This window comes from Odocoileus virginianus, chromosome 26 (assembly GCF_023699985.2).
Source record: "Odocoileus virginianus isolate 20LAN1187 ecotype Illinois chromosome 26, Ovbor_1.2, whole genome shotgun sequence".
In the NCBI taxonomy this organism is placed as follows: domain Eukaryota; kingdom Metazoa; phylum Chordata; class Mammalia; order Artiodactyla; family Cervidae; genus Odocoileus; species Odocoileus virginianus.
In genome coordinates this window covers 47808338-47828087 of record NC_069699.1, presented here as the reverse complement: position 1 = coordinate 47828087, position 19750 = coordinate 47808338, and the positions used below count along the sequence as shown (strand labels likewise).

At 53.0% G+C, this 19750-nt stretch overlaps 1 protein-coding gene and 1 long non-coding RNA gene across 7 annotated transcripts in view; one reads left to right on the top strand and one right to left on the bottom strand.

The window, feature by feature from the left end:
- Window positions 1–8545: 8545 nt before the first annotated feature.
- The window catches only part of PLXNB1 (plexin B1), a 29902-nt gene continuing 18697 nt past the window's right edge, over window positions 8546–19750 (bottom strand). For 5 of the 6 annotated variants that reach the window (XM_020915947.2, XM_070456130.1, XM_070456128.1 and 2 more), the window contains exons 22-38: window positions 18753–18929; window positions 18526–18674; window positions 17913–18013; window positions 17590–17807; window positions 17267–17445; window positions 17043–17109; window positions 16723–16869; window positions 15752–15920; window positions 15362–15465; window positions 15197–15281; window positions 14802–14986; window positions 14496–14656; window positions 14233–14380; window positions 12035–12099; window positions 11820–11895; window positions 10749–10823; window positions 8546–9293 (exon numbers count right to left, since the gene is read on the bottom strand). In XM_020915947.2, coding sequence (XP_020771606.2) covers window positions 9189–9293; window positions 10749–10823; window positions 11820–11895; window positions 12035–12099; window positions 14233–14380; window positions 14496–14656; window positions 14802–14986; window positions 15197–15281; window positions 15362–15465; window positions 15752–15920; window positions 16723–16869; window positions 17043–17109; window positions 17267–17445; window positions 17590–17807; window positions 17913–18013; window positions 18526–18674; window positions 18753–18929 — 2211 coding nt within the window. In that variant the 3' untranslated portion in view covers window positions 8546–9188. The remainder of the gene's footprint in view (window positions 9294–10748; window positions 10824–11819; window positions 11896–12034; window positions 12100–14232; window positions 14381–14495; window positions 14657–14801; window positions 14987–15196; window positions 15282–15361; window positions 15466–15751; window positions 15921–16722; window positions 16870–17042; window positions 17110–17266; window positions 17446–17589; window positions 17808–17912; window positions 18014–18525; window positions 18675–18752; window positions 18930–19750) is intronic. The other variant, XM_070456132.1, reaches the window with a different exon arrangement.
- Window positions 12097–14918, top strand: LOC139031282 (uncharacterized). The gene is made up of 2 exons (XR_011483766.1): window positions 12097–13695; window positions 13769–14918. It is a non-coding gene; the product is annotated as an uncharacterized lncRNA (long non-coding RNA).

Here is a 19750-nt window from a genome sequence, read left to right as displayed (position 1 = left end):
ACTAACATTCACTCTACAGAAGGCAACGAGGTGGCATCAAGAACTAAAACAAGAGTCGCCATACGATCTGGCAATCCCACTCTCGGGCAACCTCCAGAGAAAACTATCCATCAAAGGCATGTGCACCCCAGCGTCCCCTGCAGCACTGTTTACAAGAGTCCAGGCATGCAAGCACCCAAAGTGCCCAGGCACTTAGCAACAGATACAGAAGGTATGATGCATACACACAATGGACCATTACTCAGCCATAAAAACAATAAAATCATGCCATCTGTGGCAAACTGGGTGGATCTGAAGATCACATTAAGTTAGACAAAGGAAGATTGAAAAATGGGTACAAATGAACTAGTTCCCAAATAGAGATAGACTCACCGACTCAGGAAACAAATTTAGACTCACCAAAGGGAAGGAGGGCAAAGGGTGATACAAATGAAAAAGTTTTGATTAAAACATACTCAGAAATACATCTTGTGTGTGTGTGTGTGTGTGTGTGTGTGTGTGTACACATAGTCTATATAAGATATATAGACATAGTATAAAAGATATAGTATAAAAGATAAGTGACAACCAGATCAATACCACATGGAAATCTCTTCAACACTCTGTAATAACCTATATGAAAGCGTAATATGAAAAACAATGGATGTATGTGTAGTTTTAACTATCACATTGCTGTAGATCTCACATACATATAACATTGTAAACCAACTCTAATAGAAAACAGAAATTCCTTTAAAGAAAATAAATCGAATCACGTGCCCACTCTATTCCCCCAGGCCTCGGTGACCTGGGCTGCTCTCACATCCCTGCAGCCTGAGCAGCCTTGGGAACCAGGGCTGGACTGTCCTGGGGCTGAGGGAGCCGGGGTGTATGTGGCAGCCAGTGAGCCCCCCATGATACTCAAGTGCCTGGTCCTGTCTTCATGGGACCCCAAACTCCAGATCCAATCTGGCACTCCACAGCTACTGCACCAAACTGGGTGAACAAAGTGGGCTTGAAGAGCTGTGAAAAGTCACCCTTTTATCCGTCCCTGGACGGGGGGTTCCCAGTCTCAGTCTCCTTCCTTGTAGCCCCTTCACCCAGCTATGGCAGCACCCCCAGCAAAGCACCTTTCTGGGGTTAAGATTTGCCTGGTGGATCAAGGGTAAGGACAGGAAATAGTGAGACACAAATCCATGGTTGTTTCTTTGAGCAATCTGCACTCTGATTTACAACCCAGGAACCCAATTTCTTTCACTAAGGCTCTGATTGCCCCAGGGACTTTTGCAGGGTCTGGAGAAATGCTGCCATCTTGTGGCCATTTCTGGTAACGACATCTTGATAACTGGTCCTTAAAAAACAATGCTCTCAAGGCCTGAGGAGCTCAAAATGACCTGCACGCTTGAGAAATACCTGCGATGGTAATAGTGAGAGAATTCCAGAACAGTGATGACTTTCAAAGCCAATTTCAAGAAGTACATTTTAGCATCCTTAAAAAATAAAAACGAACACAAGAATTCTTCTTCACCATTTCTAATATTTAAAGAATTGCAAATCAATGAGGGGGTATCATCTGACAGCAGTCAGCATAAAGTCTGCAATCAATAAATGCTGGGGAGTCCCTGGAGGAAAGGGAACCTTACCACATTGCTGCTGGGAAAGTAAAGTGCTAACAGCCACTATAAAAAGGCAACAACGACAACAAAAAGGCAACAGATGTGGCTTCAAGGACTAAAACAAGAGTGACGATATGATCTGGCAATCCGAATCCTAGGCGACCATCCAGGGAAAATCATCCTTCAGAAGACAGGTGCACCCCACTTTTCACCGGGGCATTGTTTACATCAGCCAAGGCATGCAAATATCCAAAATGTCCATCCACACACCAACGGATACAGAAGGTGTGCTATGTACATACAATGTATGTAGCAATACATACATAGAAAAGAATGAATCTGTGACAACCTATTTGCGTCGGGAGATGATCACACTGAGTAAGTCAGACTGAGAAATGCAAATATCCTGTGATAGTGCATAGAGGTGAAACGGAATAATGGATACAAATGAACTAATTTACCAAACAGAAACTGAATCCCTGACTTAGGAAACAAATTTAGACCCACCAACGGGAAAGTTGAGGCAGGAGGAGATATAAATGTGCAGGTTGAGATTAAAACATACACAGTAACATATCGTGTATCTGTATATATGTACATATTATATCTATATAAACATAATTTTATATATAAGATATGCATACTGAGGGCTTCCCAGGTGGCACTAGTGGTAAAGAACCTGCCTGCCAATGCAGGAGACATAAGAGGTGCAGGTTTGATCTTGGGTTGGGAAGATCACCTGGAGGAGGGCATAGCAGCCCACTCCAGCATTCTTGCCTGGAGAATCCCATGGACAGAGGAGTCTAGCAGGCTACCGTCCATAGGGTGGCGGAGTTGGACACAACTGAAGGGACTTAGCATGCACACATATGTGTACTACCTATGTATAAAAGATAAGCCACAAGGACCGACTGGTGAGCACATGGAAATCTCAACACTGTGTAATGACCTATGTGAAAACAGGTGAAAAAGAATCTATATATGTATATGTGAATAGCTGGATCATGTTGCTGTAAATCTCAAACACACACAACTTTGTTAAGCATTTTTACTCTAACAGAAAATGGAAATTCCTTTAAAAGAAAATAAGTAGAAACACGTGCCTACTCTATTCCCCTCAGGCCTCAGTGACCTGGGCTGCTCTCACATCCTTGCAGCCTGAGTAGGTTTGGGTCCTAGGGCTGGAGGGTCGTGGGGCTGAGGGAGCTGGGGTGTATGTGGCAGCCAGTGAGCCCCCCATGATACTGCAGTGCCTGGGCCTGTTCCCATGGCACCCCAGACTGCAGATGCAATCCAACCCTCCCACAGCCACTGCAAGCCCACAGCACCCCAAAACTGATGGACACTCTGGGCATGAAGAGCTGTGAAAAGTCACCTCTTTTGGACATCTCCTGGTGGTGGGATTCCAGCCTTCAGCCTCCTTTTTGGAGTCCCTCCACCAAGTTATGGCAGTACCCCTAGCAAAGCACCTTCCTGGAGTTAAGGTTTGGCTGGTGGGTGAAGCTTAAAAGAGAAGTAGGAAAAAAAAAAAGAGAGAGAAGTAGTGAGACACAAGCCTTTGGGTGTTTCTTCCAGCAATTTGCACCCTAAATTACAACCCAGGAACCCGCCTTTCATTCACTAAGGCTCTGATTGCCCCAAGGACCAGAGGTGGGCCTGAAGAAATGCTGCCGTCTTGTGGCCATTTCTGGTAATGACAACTTGAAAATCAGCACTTCCAGAAATTAACACAACATTGTAAAGCAACTATATTCTGATAAAAATTCATAATAAAATAATAAAGCAAAAAAAAACTAAAAAAAATTTTAAAATTCATAATAAAATAATAAAGCAAAAAAAATATGTATGGCTGATCCTATTTTCTGCAAAGCAGAAATTAACATTGTAAAGCAACTATATTCTGATAAAAACTCATAATAAAATAATAAAGCAAAAAAAAAAAAAAAAAGAAAATCAGCGCTTCGGGTGTTATGTCCCTCAGTCTATACTCTGTGACCCCGTGGACTGTAACTCACCAGGCTCCTCTGTCCATGGAACCTCCCCGTCAAGAATACTGGAGTAGGTAGCCATTCCCTCCTCCCAGGGATCTTCCCTACCCAGGGATCGAACCCGGCTCTCTTGCATTGCAGGCAGATTCTTTACCATTTGAGCCAAAGACAACTTGAAAACCAGTGCTGAAGGACAGTTAGTATTCACATGGCCTTGGGAGCGCTCAGTGAGCCCCATGCTTGAGAAATAGTCTGATGGAGGTAAGAGTCAGAGAATTCCAGTCAGAAATGACTTTCAAAAGCCAATTTCAAGTTAATTTTAGCATAAGTAATAACACACATGAGAAGGTCTTCACCATTCCTAATCCTTAAATAAACACAAAGCAAAATGACAATCAGGTTATCATCTGACAGCAGTCAGCACAAAGCCTACAAATAATAAATGCTGGTGAGGCCATGGGGGAAAGGGAAGCCTTCCTATGCTGCCGATGGAATGTAGATTGCTAACAGCCACTATAAAAAATGCTACAGAGGTGGCATCAAGAACTAAAACATCAACGACCATACCATCCAGTAATCCCACTCTTAAGCATACATTCAGAGAAACCCATCTTTCAAAAAGATATGTGCACCCTAACATCCACTGTGACACTATTTACAACAGTCAAGGCATGCAAGCATCCAAAATGTTCATCCATTCACCATTGGATAAAGAAGGTGGACTACATACATACAGATGGACGATTACTCAGCGACAAAGAAGAACGATACCATGCCACCTGTGGCAACCTGGATGGATCTGGAGATGATCACTCTAAGTAAGTCAGACTGAAAAAGGCAAATATCCCATGATATCATGTCAAAGTGAAATGGAATAAGGGATACAAATGGACTAGTTTACCAAATAGAAACAGACACTCTACTTAAGAGACTTAAGGTTACCAAAGGGGAAAGCTTGGGTGGAGGGATAAAATAGCCTGGGGTTAACATACACACACTACTATATACAAAGCAGATAACAATAACCTTCTGTATATTACAGGAACCTCTACTCAATATTCTGTGATAAGCTATAAGTGAAAAAAATCTGAAATAGAATGCATCTACCTATATATGTAATCAATCCTTTACCATATACCTGAAACTAGCAGAAAATTGTATATCAACTATACTGCAATAAAAATTTAACATTAGTATGTAAGTAAGCTTACTCCTTGGAAGGAAAGTTATGACCAACCTAGACAGCATACTGAAAAGCATAGACATTACTTTGTCAACAAAGGTCTGTCTAGTCAAGGCTATGGTTTTTCCAGTAGTCATGTATGGATGTGAGAGTTGGACTATAAAGAAAGCTGAGCGCTGAAGAATTGATGCTTTTGAACTGTGGTGTTGGAGAAGACTCTTGAGAGTCCCTTGGACTGCAAGGAGATCCAACCAGTCCATCCTAAAGGAGATCAGTCCTGGGTGTTCATTGGAAGGACTGATGCTGAAGCTGAAACTCCAATACTCTGGCCACCTGATGCAAAGAGCTGACTCATTTGAAAAGACCCTGATGCTGGGAAAGATTGAAGGTGGGAGAAGGGGACGACAGAGGATAAGATGGTTGGATGGCATCACCGACTCAATGGACATGGGTTTGGGTGAACTCTGGGGGTTGGTGATGGACAGGGAGGCCTGGCGTGCTGCGGTTTGTGGGGTCACAAAGAGTCGGAAATGACTGAGCGACTGAACTGAACTGATGTAAGTAAATAAATAAGTCAGCTTGCAAACAAACTTCTTTGCACAGCAAAGGAATCCATAAATACACTATAGACAATCTATGAGGAAAGTATTTGCAAAAGCTGTAACCTACAAAGCATTAATTTCCAAATTATACACAGATCTCATACAGCTCAACATCAGAAAAAGAATGCAATCAAAAAGTGGGCAGAAGACCTAAATAGATATTTCACCAAGGAAGACGTCCAGATTACCAACAGGCACATGAAAAGATGACCAATATTGCTAATTATTAGAGATATGCAAATCAAAACAACTGACGTTATCACTTCACATTGGTCAGAATGACCAACATCAAAAAGTCTATCAACAATAAAGACACATATATCCCATTGTTCATTGCAGCACTATTTACAATGGCTAGAACATGGAAGCAACCTAGATGTCCATCGACAGATGAATGGATAAAGAAGTTGTGGTACATATACACAATGGAATATTACTCAGCCATTAAAAGGAATAGATTTGAGTCAGTTCTGATGAGGTAGATGAACCTAGAACCTATTGTACAGAGTGAAGTGAGTCAGAAAGAGAAGAGATAAATATTGTATTCTAACACATATATATGGAATCTAGAAAAATGGTACTGAAGAATTTATTTACAGGACAGCAGTGGAGAAACAGACATAGAGAATAGACTTATGGACATGGGGAGAGGGGAGGAGAGGGTGAGATGTATGGGAAGAGTAACATGAAACTTACATTACCATATGTAAAATAGAGAACCAACGGGAATTTGCTGTGTGGCTCAGGAAACTCAAACAGGAGCTCTGTATCAACCTAGAGGGGTGGGATGGGGAGGGAAGTGGGAGGGCGGTTCAAAGGGGGATATATGAATACCTATGGCTGATTCATGTTCAGGTTTGACAGAAAACAGCAAAATTCTGTAAAGCAATTATGCTTCAATTAAAAATAAATAATATTTTAAAAGTCTATCAACCAAAAAAAAAAAAAAAGTCTATCAACAATAAATGCTGGAGAGGTAATGAGGAAATGGGAACATACCCATATCATGGGTGGAAACAGAAACTGGCACAGTCACTACAGAGAATGTTATGGAAGTCGATCAAAAAATGAAAAACAGAGTTATCATATGGTCCATCAATCACACTCCTGGGCACTGATCCAGAAAAAATGAAAAATCTAATTCTAAAAGATACACTCACCCCAATGTTCATATGTTCATAACAGCACAATTTACAATAACCAGCAATGTAAATGTTCCCGAATGTATGGATGAATGTATACAGAAAATGGGGTGTGTGCACGTGTGTGTGTATATACATATACACATGTATATATACACATACATACGTACACACAGGCTTCCCTGATAGTGCAGTTGGTAAAGAATCCTGCCTGCAATGCAGAAGACCCCGGTTCAATTCCTGGGTCAGGAAGATCCGCTGGAGAAGGAATAGGCTACCCACTCTAGTATTCTTGGGCTTCCCTTGTGGCTCAGCTGGTAAAGAATCTGCCTGCAATGAGGGAGACCTGGATTTGAATCCTGGGTTGAGAAGATCCCCTGGAGAAGGAAAAGGCTACCCACTCCAGTGTTCTGGCCTGGAGAATTCCATGGACTGTATAGTCCATGGAGTGGCAAAGAGTTTGACATGACTGAGTGACTTTCACTTTCATATATGCACACACACACTGGAGTATTACTCAGCCATGAAGAATAAAATAATGCCATTTCTAGCAACATGGATGGACCTTGAGATTATCATCCTGAGAGGAGTCAAAGACAAATATCATATGATATCACTTATATGAGAAATTTTTAAGTCATGGAAATGATCCTACTTATAAAATCAAAACAGACTTATAGACATAGAAAACAAAGTTATGGTCACCCAAAGCGAAAGGAGGAAGGGATAAATTAAGACTTGGGGATTAAAAGATACATATTCCTATATATAAAATAAAAAAGACTTACTATATAGCATGGGGAACTATATTCTGTATCTCATGAAAACCTATAATGAAAAGAATCTGAATATATATATACATATATATGTATCACCTTGCTGTACATATGAAACATTACAAATCAACTATACTTCAACAAAAGAAATACAGTGCTCCTGGGCCTTCTAACTGAACAATTACTCCAATATTTAAGTTGGGGCAAGTTCTTTTAATAAAGTCAGTCACTCCCTAGACTGGTTAAGGTGTCCCCAGTGATGAGAAACGAAGGTCTCTTGCATGCTAACATGTTTGTGGGAAATGTAATATGTGAGGGTAAATGTGTTATCATCCTGTCGTAATTTACAAAATAAAAAATACTTAAATGTAATATGTGAGCGCACTTTTGTGATCTTGATCAGAAAACAATTAGGGAAAGACTGATCAACCTGAATGACAAGTGTCTTACACTGACACGGTGGCCAAGACTCAAGTGGAAATCCTTAAGCTGTGTCAGGTTTAGACTGTCCACTTGCAGCCGTGGTGTTTGAATGAAGACTTAGAAGTTCCTGTCCTACTGCATAGGTTTTGTGTCCTCTGGATCCTTTACTAGAACATTCCGTGAGGGCTGAGACATCGAAGCATTCCGTGTGCAGGACGTGTTCCTACTTACGGGCTTCCGGGTGTGCAGTTAATGGTTTTCTCCTCCCCACAGCCTTCACCTACCTCGTTGCAGGCCTCCTGGAACCTGCAGAGGTCGGAGCCCCTGACAGAGACACGAGTCTATCGAGGCACCCAAGACGCCTTGACTCAGAAGACAATCCAGTGACCAGGAGCCCCAGAGAATATCGTAGGCTACAGGGGTTCAGGGAGTCTAGAAACTACCAAGGAAAGGAACCCTAAGACCCACTCCACCTGGAGTTCATGACACTGATGCCATCCTCTCCCAGTTCCTTTCAAAACAAACCAACAGGCAAGGAGAAGTGTGAACACGCAGACTGCAGACGAGGCAGGTCTGCGTCAAGAGCCCACAGACCCCTCCACCTGGGGCTTCAGGCCCCCCCAGGCCCATCCTGGGTGGGATCTCACTTCTTTCACAGCAGCTTTGACCCCAGCCAGCCCAACCCAGGAGTCAAGGAAAGCCCAGCCCGCCCTGCAGTCCAGAGCCTTCCACGGGGCCGGAGGCTGCAGACCCCACCTCCCCCTGGCTCCTGCCAGGCACGGGCGCCACCGTCCAACAAAGGGAGGCTGGACCGAGCCCACATCTCAGACACCAGACAGTGTGTTATCCTTTAATGAAGAACCGGGTGAGTGGGGCCCCCATTCTCCTGCAGGCCCCCCCTGCAGCAGACAACGCTCACTCCTGGCGGCCTCGGTGGCAGGGTGGCCCTGAGGCAGCCAGCCCTGCTGAGGGGTGAGTCGGCGTGGGCTCGAAAGGCTTTCGTCTCTCGGACCCAGGAACGTGGCAGCAGCAAGGCCAGAGGCGGCTGACGAGGTCAGGGCTGATGGAGCGGGAGGGCGGGACGGGAAGTGGGGCCTCTCCTCCTCTCTCTCTGGATCTCCCTGGGACGGAGGCCAGCGCTCTCAACAGTCCAGTCTCTCCAGGGGCTGGAGGCCCTTCCGGCCCGGCCCTGGAAGCCCTGAGTCCCCGACTCCCTGCAGACTGACGTCACACAGGCCACAGCCCACAGGGTCGCCGGGCGCGGGCGGCCGAGCGGGCACCACGCTGCCAGCCTCAAGGCCCCCAGCCTGCGAGGTGAGTCCAGCGGGGCCCGGGCCAGAGCCACCAGGAGCCCGGGAGGCACCTTCCACTAACTCTGCTGCTCAGGCACTACGGGATCTAAGAAGGCGGTCTCTCCCGCGCGGTCCCGGGGCTGTCCAGGCGGGGCTGGGGCGCTGCTGGTCCGCGCTCTCGCAGAGCCTACAGATCCGTGACCTTGTTTTCCACGGCCGCCGCGATCTGCTGGAGCCGATAGCCCAGCTGCATCTTCTGGGCCGTGCCGTCCTCCTCCAGGGCAGTGATGATCTGAAATGCAGAGACCAGCTCGACAGGGGGAGGCGGCCTCCTCAGCTGCTGCTGCAGTTGAGGGCAGGGACCTGAGAAACCCTGGGCGCTGCCTCACTCACTTCCTCGGGGCCCGACTGGAGGGAGGGAAGGGAAAATGACAGAAGCATGGCTGCAGGGTTTTAAGGATTCCCGAGGTGGGCAATGCAGTGCCTGACTCAGGGCTGAGCACTCAGGGCTGAGGCGCATCACCTCCCCTGGTAAAATCGTGCTCAGTGGAGGCCAGCCTCGCCCACCATGCTGGTCTTCTCCCCAACAAGGCCCCTGGAAGCCCAGCTCCACCCATCCTGGCTCCCCATCCACCAGCCAACAAGCAAATCTGAGTTCCCACGTGCCAGGTGTAGGGCAAGGAGCAGAGACGCGGTGGTGACAACAGATACGATCCCTGGTGTCGTGGGGCTCGTTGGAGGGGAGACAGCTACTGACCAAACACAGATGGGGTGGGGTGGGGGGTGCAGGGACAGGAGGGCTTGCTGGCCACGCCTCCATGGAGGGGGAGTTGTGACACAGGCCCGTCTCCCCCCACAAGGCCGCAGCCCTGGAAGTCACACTTGCACACCACACCTTTGCTCACTGCCTGTCTCCACTCCAGGCCTGGGCCAGAAGGCAGGATCCTCATCTCTCAATAGCAGCGAGGCCTAGCCCAGAATCCCCCCTAAAGCCCCCTCACTGGCTCCATCGTGCCCTCACCTGCCCCAGACCCTACGTCTGGACCCTCTTCTCTGCCTGCACCTGCAGCCCAGCCAGGCCCACGCCCACAGAGGTGGCCTACACAGCACATGTCCACGTGAGGCCTCACGTAGGGGTCTGAGTGGGTACAAGTCAATCAGTTTTAGTCTCTCTGTTGTGTCCCACACTTTCCGACCCCATGGACTGTAGCCCGCCATGCTCCTCTGTCCGTGGGATTCTGCAGGCAAGAATGCTGGAGCAGATAGCCATCCCCTTCTCCAAGTGATCTTCCCCACCCAGGGATCAAACCCAGGTCTCCTGCATTGCAGGCAGATTCTTTACTGTCTGAGTCAGCAGGGAATCGTGAACTGAGTGAGTGGTCCATCAGTTGGATTTTTCAATCCTGCAGGGTATGTGAATTCCCTTTATATTCATGGGGGAGTCGGGGAGAGGGACTGAGCCAGTGCAGGGTTGGGGCTGACGTGGCTGCAGTGTGTCCCACCCCAGCACGTCCTGCACACCATCTCCAGGCCCTGGTAGACCCCCAGCCACCCCCGCCACCAGGCCCAGGAGCCCTGCCAAGGGGCCTGGATGCGGAGGGTGGTAGCAGGTAAGAGTCAGGCCAATACCAGGAAGCACATGGGAAGAACAAACACTGCCCGAGCCCACTGCTCTGTGCCTGGGGGAGACACGGAGGCCCCACACGTGAGCCACAGAGCCAGTCACCCACGCCCAGGTTCTGCTCACCTGGTCATAGTATTTGTTGATATACTTGTACAGCTCATGCAGGGCCACTCGAGCCCCCAGGTCTCCGGAGTAGTTCTAGGAGGAGGAGAGACAAGAGGTTTTAGGGCTCAGCAGTGCTGCCGGCCCCTGGAGGAGGCGCAGAACCTCAGGGACAGGGAGTGGGGAAAAGGGGGTCAGGAGGTAGAGGAAGGAACAGAGCCTGGTATCGGGGAAGCAGAGCCCCTCTCTTGATGAGGGGATGCCAGGGTCAGCTGGGCACAGGATAGAACCAAAAAAGGCCTCCTTGGTGGAAAGACCCCGGCTCTGCAGTTCCACCAGGCCCAGGGGTCTCCACTGGGGCCCTGCGTCTCTTTCCCTCCAGGCTCCAGCTGGGACCCTCTGCACCCAGGGGACCGCAGAGCCCAGCAGGATGGACGCTGCTCACAGCTGTGACCCAGCCCCGCTCTGCTCCGACCCCACTCGAGTCTGTCCTGAGGTCACACCCGGGGCCCTCCCTGGGGACCTCGCAGAGCCTCAGCCTCCTCTTCAGGACGATGGAGTCGATGTCTCCTAACTTGCAGAGCTCTTCTATGAGTACAGTGAGAGGGAATCGAAGCACCCCACCCACAGCAACACCCCCAACTGTAGTTACTGTGGTTGTGATCTTCATCATCTTGGTTTCAGATTTCACATCCTTTATAAATTCCCCAGAGTACATGTTTGGGGGCTCTTTTAGGAGTAGGTGGGGGCACATCTACGCTGCCCAGGAAGCAGAGCAGTAGGATGTGGACAGGCTGGGCCAGACGGTCCTGAGGTTCGATCCCCGCCTCCTCACTGCCTGGGAACCGTGGTCCACAGACCCTGAGGGCTGCAGACATCTTAACACCCAGCTGGGTCCAGTCAGGTGGTAGCTGCTGGGACAAGACCCTGCCGCTCTCTGATGAGATGCTGGGAGCCCTGGTATTTTACAGAGGCAGCGGGAACACTCTTTGGAGGCCCCAGGACTTCCCTGCAAGGGAGCAGTGTGAAGCAGGCAGGCCCCTTGGGGTAGAAGGCCTGTACTCAACCCAAGAAGCAGAAGGAGGGCCGTACCCGAGACAGCTCAGCCAGGATGGAGTTCATTTCTTGATCACTGGCGGGGATGGTCTGTCTGATGTCTGCGTAGTACCTACCAGAGATTACCGGTCCAGAAGTCACTAGGGAAACAAACCCTTCCTCACCCGACCAGGCCCACCCAGGGGGCCTCCGCTGTAAACACCCACCCATCCACTCACTGGTTATCTTCCAGACCCAACTCTCCCCTGTACCTTTCCACCATCCGTTTGTACCGGGGAATATCGCGAGCATACAGAAGTTTGTTGATGGGGGAGTCCTGGGTGCCAGCAGGCGAGCAGCGAAAGCAAAGGATGAGAGCCCTGTTAGGGTGACCAGCTGTCCCACTGTTCCCAGCACTGCTTCAGTTTTAAAATTAAGTTCCCCGCCTTAATTAAGGGAACTTAATTAAGTTCAGTGGTAAGGACTCTGCCTGCTAATGCAGGAGACACGGGTTCCATCCCTGACCTGGGAAGATCCCACGTGCCTCCGAGCAACTAAGCCCGTGCTCCACAACAAGAGAAGCCATGGCAACGAAGACCCAGCACAGCCGAAAATAAATAAATAAAATGAACACAAATTAAACGAAAACTAAGTCCTGAATCACAGGAAACCTCCTCCAGCCCAGGCAAGCTGGACAGTTGGTCACCCCAGCTCCTTCCTTCCGTCACCCCTCCCCTGATGTCCCACCTCTGCCATCATCACCTTGAGCTTCTCCCCCTCTCTCTCCAAGGTCATCTCAGCTCCACGTGCCCCCACCCAGACCCGGCGGAACCGGCAAGTCGCGTGGAGCCCTAACACTGCTTCTCCATGTGCTGTCCATTCTCCACGGACTCATTTTAAAACTCAGGAAACTAACCCGGAAATTTAATTATATTGCCCCAGACCATCTCACTCATGCATGGCTGAGCTGGGATTTGAAGCAGGTCTCTCTCTGACCAGGGCTCACAATCTAACAAGACCAGACACATCCTCTACCACTGCACTGGGCTCCAGTCCCAGTTCTGTCCCGGGGGCTGCGGACAGCACACTTCCGTTCTCGGGACCTGCTGCCTCATCCTACAGCTGCAGGGAGGGCGGGTCAAGACTGCACTGCCCGCTGAGAGCCAGGGCCTGAGACCAGACGCCTGCATCTCAGCCGCTCTCCGCGGGGGGCCACTTGGCATACTGGTTTGCACTATTCCTGACTCACCCAGGAAGCGCCTGCAGTACTGCCAGGAAGCGGGGGCTGTGTGAAGATCAGACATCAGAACCCGGACACCAGAGAGGACACCTCCTGGAGGGGACCCCTGGGTCCCGGTGTGGCCCTGTAGGTCTCAGCTCATCGTGGTCAGAGTGATGAGAGCTCACAGACCAAAAAATGGCTCCCAACAGCCAGCTCTACGGATTGGAGCCTTCCATCTCATTTCTTCATTCAGGGCTAGAGACAGATCTCTCAAGAGGTCCCAGGCCAACTGCGGCCCAGGGGACCAGGCTAAGCAGAGTCCAATCACAGGCTGAGGAGCCACGAGGGTCCTCCCCGCTGGGTACCTGTGCAGTCCCAGTGGGGACCCTGTATCAGTCATGGACTCTTTGGGTTCTGACAACTGTGACAACTTGCCTGCACCCTTTGTGGCCCCAGGCAGCCGTGGTCACCTCCCACTCCGTGCTTCCCGGCTCCCCTATCCGCACACCCCTGCTCGCCTGGCCCTCCCCGGACTCTCCCCCTTGTACTGCCCTGGCTGGTGGAAACCTCCTCCGCTGCCCTTGGAATCCAGCACCCCAGGCAGCCTGGAGATGCTCGCGATTACACAATCCACGTCTCCGCCTAGAAACCGCCTGGTGGCCCCTCCTCCAAGTCTGAGCTCACGACAGCCAGAGGCCCAGGGGTCAGAAGGTACCCCTCCTTCTTCCTCATCCCCCACATTCAACCCACAGCTCCTGCCCACCCCGTAACCCTCTCGTTCCAGTTTGAACGCAGCCACTGCTCGTCCCAGGGACAGCACAGCTTCTGCTGGACGCCAGCTCCAGTCCGTCCACTGGCGACTACCAGGAGGCTCCGCCTAACTCTCAGGTCTGACCCCCCACCCCTGTCCCCAGGCCCTCAGTGGCTCCCCCTCACCCTCAGGGTGACCCTCGCCAAGTGGCCCCGGCTTCCTGCCACACTCACCAGCACCTGCTGCCTTGTCTTGACCTTGTGAATCGGCACACGTGGCCCCGGCCCTCACTACATCACAAGGCTGAGGAATGGCCACCTCCCAGGGAGCCCAGGGACAAAGCCTGGCCTGGAGCCGGGGTCAAAGGCCTCCCATATCCTCCTCCCTGACATCCTCCAGAAAGCCCAGAATCTGCGAGCGCGTACAGCATGGTCCATCCCCGGCCAGGCCGCCCCACCCCACCCCCACGCCCTCCCAGTCCACCCCGACCGGCTCACCCGGCCCAGCTTGTGGTCAGCCAGGGTGCAGGCGTCCATGAAGGTCTGGGCGATGACCAGGAGCACTGCGTCCATGTTGTCGGATGTCTGCACGTCGAAGACAAACTGCGGGTTTTTGATTATGTTGATCCAGAACCTCAGGGGCAAGCTGCAAGGGGTGGGGCGGGGGGGAATGGGAGGGTGGCCGATGAGCAGCATGCCGGGAGGCAGGGGGGGACCCCACCCTGAGCAGGCCCACCCGGCCCGGCCCGCCCCGCCCCCACCTGTTGGTCTTCCAGATGTGGACGGTGTCCTGGTCCAAGATGCCGTGCTGCTGGGCCTGCTCGTCCAGCAGGTCAAAGAAGTACTTTATGGCGAGCGGTACCGGGCGGCTGGTGCTGAGAATCACCTGGAACAGGTCATCCACGAACTTCTGCAGGGTCCCCTATGGGGCGGGTGGGGGGACCACAGGAGGTGCAGTCAGCAGGGACCTCGGCCCGGCCCGGCCTCAGCCGCCCGGTGACACCACGTGAGCCCCGCACAGTCCACCCCCATCCCACTGCCGGTCCCGTCCGCGCCCTGAGTGCCACCTTCATGGACAGCAGGCGTGTCAGGTAGATCTCCGGGATGGCCTTGGCCCGCTCCCGCTCCCCGCCCCGGAGGCTGCCCCTCCGAGGCCTGGGCGGCTCCGGCTCCTCGCTGGGCTTCACCAGGTGCCAGGGCCGGATGCCCCCCTCGTCCACATCCTCCAGCATTGGGGTCCCTGTGCCAAGACCTTACAGCTTGTCACCCCTTGTCTGTGCCCCCTGCCCTAGGCCCCCGGGGTCCTGCCAACACCCAGCAGTCTGGGGGCACCAGCCCCCCATCGGGTGGAAGGGAAGCCCACCCTGAGACCCAGAGGACCTCCTCCCATTACTGGACACCGGACAAACCAAGGGCAGAGGACTGTGATGCGGGGAGGCGGGGCAGGGGGATGGGTACTCACTCTCTCCTGGCACGTAATCCTGGCTTTCCCGGAGGACGTGCTTGGTGAGACAGGGTACCAGGGCCACAGTTGCTCCGTCAGGGACCTGCTGACCACAGTTGGTGACCCCGCCGCCAGCCCGCCCCTCTGCGCCCCCCACCCCCACTCAGCTCCCGCCCCTCCCACCTTGTAATGCTGCAAAGTGTTCAGGCGCCTCCACAGACCCTGGATCTCAGAGGTCACGTCCTCGTCGGAAAGAATGAGATGCCCGGCCACCCCAGACCGCCACTCTGCAGGGACAAGGCAGGCTCGGTCCAGGGCTTTCACAACACCCTCCCTGTAGCAGACGCTGTCCCCTCTTCTGAGAGGCACTGGCCCCTCTGTGAGGAGCAACCTCACCCAGCTTCTCGGCAGAGCAGAAACAGGGGCCCCTCACCAGGCAATAGGTCATCCCTGCAGAGATGCTGCAGAGCCACCCTCCCACCCCTGCCCCGGCAATAAAATGACCCTGCAGAGCAGACCTAGGGCCAGCCCTAGCCGGGGGGTACCCAGACCACCCTTCCCCTCCACCCTCACCGACATCCAGGGTGCGGGGATCTGGCCGCTGGGCAAGGGGCACTCCTTTATAAAGCTGATCCAGCATTTTCTCCTTGGCCTGGGAGATGGTGTCACAGTCCAGGACCTTCACGGGCACGCCCTGGGCTTCTCCTGCTCCATGCCCCACAGCCAACAGCGCATTCAAGGTCTGTGCATGACATGTGGGAGCAGTCAGGGCTCACGGCACACAGGACGACCAAGATGTCAAGGCCAAGGACGGGGACAATCCGTGAGGAAGCCACTGCCTCTGACCGCCAGGCACCACACAGTCACCCACTCGTGTCTCTTCACCTGCCTGCCTCCCCACAGACAGCAGCACCCTCCACCCTGCACCCAGTACATTAGTGTCTGTTGCGTGAATGGCAGAAAAAAAATGGGACAGCACCAGTCCCTCTGCACTCGGATCCCCAGGCTCCTCGGCTCAGCCGGTCAGGCCGAGGAACCTAAGAAAACCTAGGAAAACCTGCGTAAGAAGTGGAGTCCCTGCCAGCTGGCCAGAGGAGCAGGTAGGAGGTGGAGTCTGAACGGGATTTTCCCCAAAGCAACTCCACACAGGGCACGGAGGGGAAAGCAAACCCAGAGGGAAAGGATGGGCAGGGCTGCCAGGGTGACTCCCAGCCTGATGGGCTCAACCGCACCCCTGCCTGAGACATGGGCCGGGCAGACACTCAGGCCCCGACACAGCAAGGACCTGGGCTGGCGGCTCCCGAGACCCTGGCTGTGGGTACCCTGACTCCGTTCCAACCCTGGGGAACCTCTGAGCCCCGAATCTTCAAGGTCTGGCCCTCAAGCCTCTATCCTGTAGCCAGCCGGAAGTTAGGCTGGCTCCAATCAGATGCAGACAATCACATGTGGTCGCCCTGCTCACCCTCACGGGAGACTGACTCACCAGCAGGCACGCATGCGTACGCGCGTGCATGTACACACACACCCCCCCCACACTCTCTCACCAGGGGCCGGTACTCCACATCCTCTCGGAGCAGGCGGTTGTCATTTAGGGTGTATTTGGCTTTGCCGGTCACACTGTCTACTGGCCCTTTGTCCACTTGATGCTTAATTCCACGGAAAAGCATGTACAAAGGCTCCCCTACTGCGTCCTGGGGAAGCAGCAGGCAGTTAGGGCTCCCGGGGCGGATGACAAGCACTGGGGAGGGACAGGATGCAGGCCACAGAAGGCTAAAGGTGACTTGGGATGGGCTGGGCAGGGGCATGAGGGTCAGAGTCCTGACCCTCCCTGGAGGGGACTCCCGTCCGCCTCTGCCTTGCTCACCCTCACGAAAGTATAGAGGCAGATGGACATCCAATTGGTGAGCAGCTTCTCCACTACAGTCTCTGTCCTGGGATGACAAGGAGGAGGGGAAGGCAGTCAGCAGGTGGGAGAGGAGGCCCAGGGTTGTCTATTGGGCAGACCCCAGACCCAGAGGGCCTGACTCAGGTCGTGGCTCCCGCTGTCCCCAGCCACCCGGCCCCTTGGCTGCTGGTGGACACACGGACCTGCGCAGCATCAGCTTGGGGTTCTTGGCCACATACTGGGCCACCAGGTCACTGAGCAGGGTGCGCAGGATGTCGGTGAAATACTCCAGCTTTCCATGCAGCGCCACAGTGAGCAGAGACGCCACGTAGGCGCGGTCCCGGGCCGAGAAAGTGCGCTGGCTCTCCAGGGTATGGATGAACTGGCACCAGGGAGAGGGGACAATGGGTGGGCAGGGAGGGCAGATTCAGAAACGGAGGGACTGAGAAGGGGCGGGACCGGAGGGCTTGGGGGCTCCCTCCCCACCCCTGGAGGGTCAGGACGGAGGGGCCAGAGGGGCTGGCACCTTGGTCAAGAAGAGCTTGCTGTTGAGCAGGTTGGACAGCTGCCCCAGCCCCTGCTCCACGGTGGGGCGCCTGCTCTCAGGCACGCCCAGGTCCCGATGCAAGGGCGACTCCTGGTGCCCAGGGAAGAAGACCCTCTCGGCATACACCTTGTAGTCGAGGAAGGGGATGCCGCTGCCCAGAAGGTCACTGGTGAGGTCGGTCATCTCGGTCATCAGGTCTGTGGAGCAGAAGAGGCAGGTGTGGGCGCAGATCCCAGGAGACGGGAGGAGACGGGAGCAGGCGGGGCGCGGAGCCCTGGGGCGCGGGGCCCCGGCAGCCTCACCTGTGAACTCCTTCTTGCAGCGGTCCCGCACGCTGCTCTCCAGGTTCTCCAGTTGGATCTGCACTTTCTTATAGTCCCTTAGGGCCTGCTTGCTCTTCCTCCTGCTCGGCGCCAAGGTCAAGGCAGGGAAGGCCAGCGGCGGCCCGAGCCCTTGCAGGGCCCCACCAGGCCCGGGCCCACCCCAGTCTAACCCAGCCATGCCCAGCAAGCCAGGGTCTAGTTGGAATGATTCAGCCTGTCCCATCCCAGGCAAGTCACTCCCACCCATGACCCAGCCGAACCCAGGGACCAGTAAACTGTAACAGGGCCAAATCTGGCCCCCTGGCCGGCTTTTGTAAATAAAGATGTGTTGGAACACAGCCACGCTCGTGTGTTTGTAGACTGTCTGTAGCTGCTGCCAGGCTGGAATGGCAGAGCTGAGCCACTGCTGCTGAGACCGCCTGGCCCACAAAGCCCAGAATAGTCTCCTGCCCTTTCTAGGAGGCGTTTGCCACCTCCTAGACCCCTAGGAGGGGTCTAGAAAGGGGTTTGCCTAGAAAGGGGTCTAGTGTGCCCCTTCCCAATCCAACCACCCTGCTACCTGCCCAGCCCAGCCACACCTGGCTATACTCACCTGTACATAAGGACAATGATGATGACACCCAGAGCCAGGAGAGAGGTGCCCACCCCCAAGCCCACCTGGGCTGCCATGGGAAAAGCCACGGGGCTCTCGCCATCATACTGCACGTGGCCCAGGGAGAAACGAAGGTTCCCCATCTGCACCTGCAAGGGGAGCGCCCTGTGAGCACGAGTTCAGCGCATGCCCAGGGCCCGCCCCAGCCCAGCGCTTTGCCCACTGACCGTGAACTCGGGCAAGGCGTCAGGCGCCTCCCAGAGGGCATGGTGCCGGGGGAGGGGCTGCTCCATGGGGGGTTCGCAGTACAGGTGGTGCCGGGTCAGCGTCTTCACCACGCACAGGCCGTCCCCAATCATGGCCACCACCTCCTCCTTGGACATCGCGAGGTCCAGATTCTCCCCCTGGAACAAGGGGTCACCGATCGATCACTCAGAACTCTTCCCTAAAGGGAGGAGCTGATGGTCACTCAGATCCTATCTCCCCGAACGCGGGAAGGACGGTCCCGAGACCCACCCGTAGGAGCAGGGTTCACGGTGTCTTGGCGCTTCTTGCCCTGCACATGGGGTGATAACCCCATGATGTTTTCTAAGCTGCCTCCTGACCTTTTCTGCCCCTCCCTAGCCTTCCTCTTCCTGGAAAAGTCTTAAACTTTTCCAGAGCTAAAATCTGGAGAATAGGACTTCCCTGGTGATCCAGAGGATGGGAACCTGCCTGCTAATGCAGAAGACATGGATTTAATTCCTGGTCCAGGAAGATTCCACATGCAGCAGAGCAACTAAAGCCCATGGACCACAACTACCGAAACCCTGGGGCCCACGTGCCATCAACAGGGACCCATGTGCTATGCAACAGGCATGGGGGGAGCTTGTGATGAGAGGCCTGAGCCCCGCAACCACAAAGAGTGGCCCCCACTATCTGCAACTGGGGGGAGCCTGCGCAAAATAAAGACCCAGCACAGAAAACTGGTAAACCACTTGTAAAAGAATGAAACTAGAACACTTTCTAACACCATACACAAAAATAAACTCAAAATGGATTAAAGATCTAAATGTAAGACCAGAAACTATAAAACTCCTAGAGGAAAACATAGGCAAAACACTCTCTAACATAAATCACAGCAAGATTTTCTATGACCCACCTCCCAGAATATTGGAAATAAAAGCAAAAATAAAACAAATGGGACCTAATGAAACTTAAAAGCTTTTGCACAACAAAGGAAACT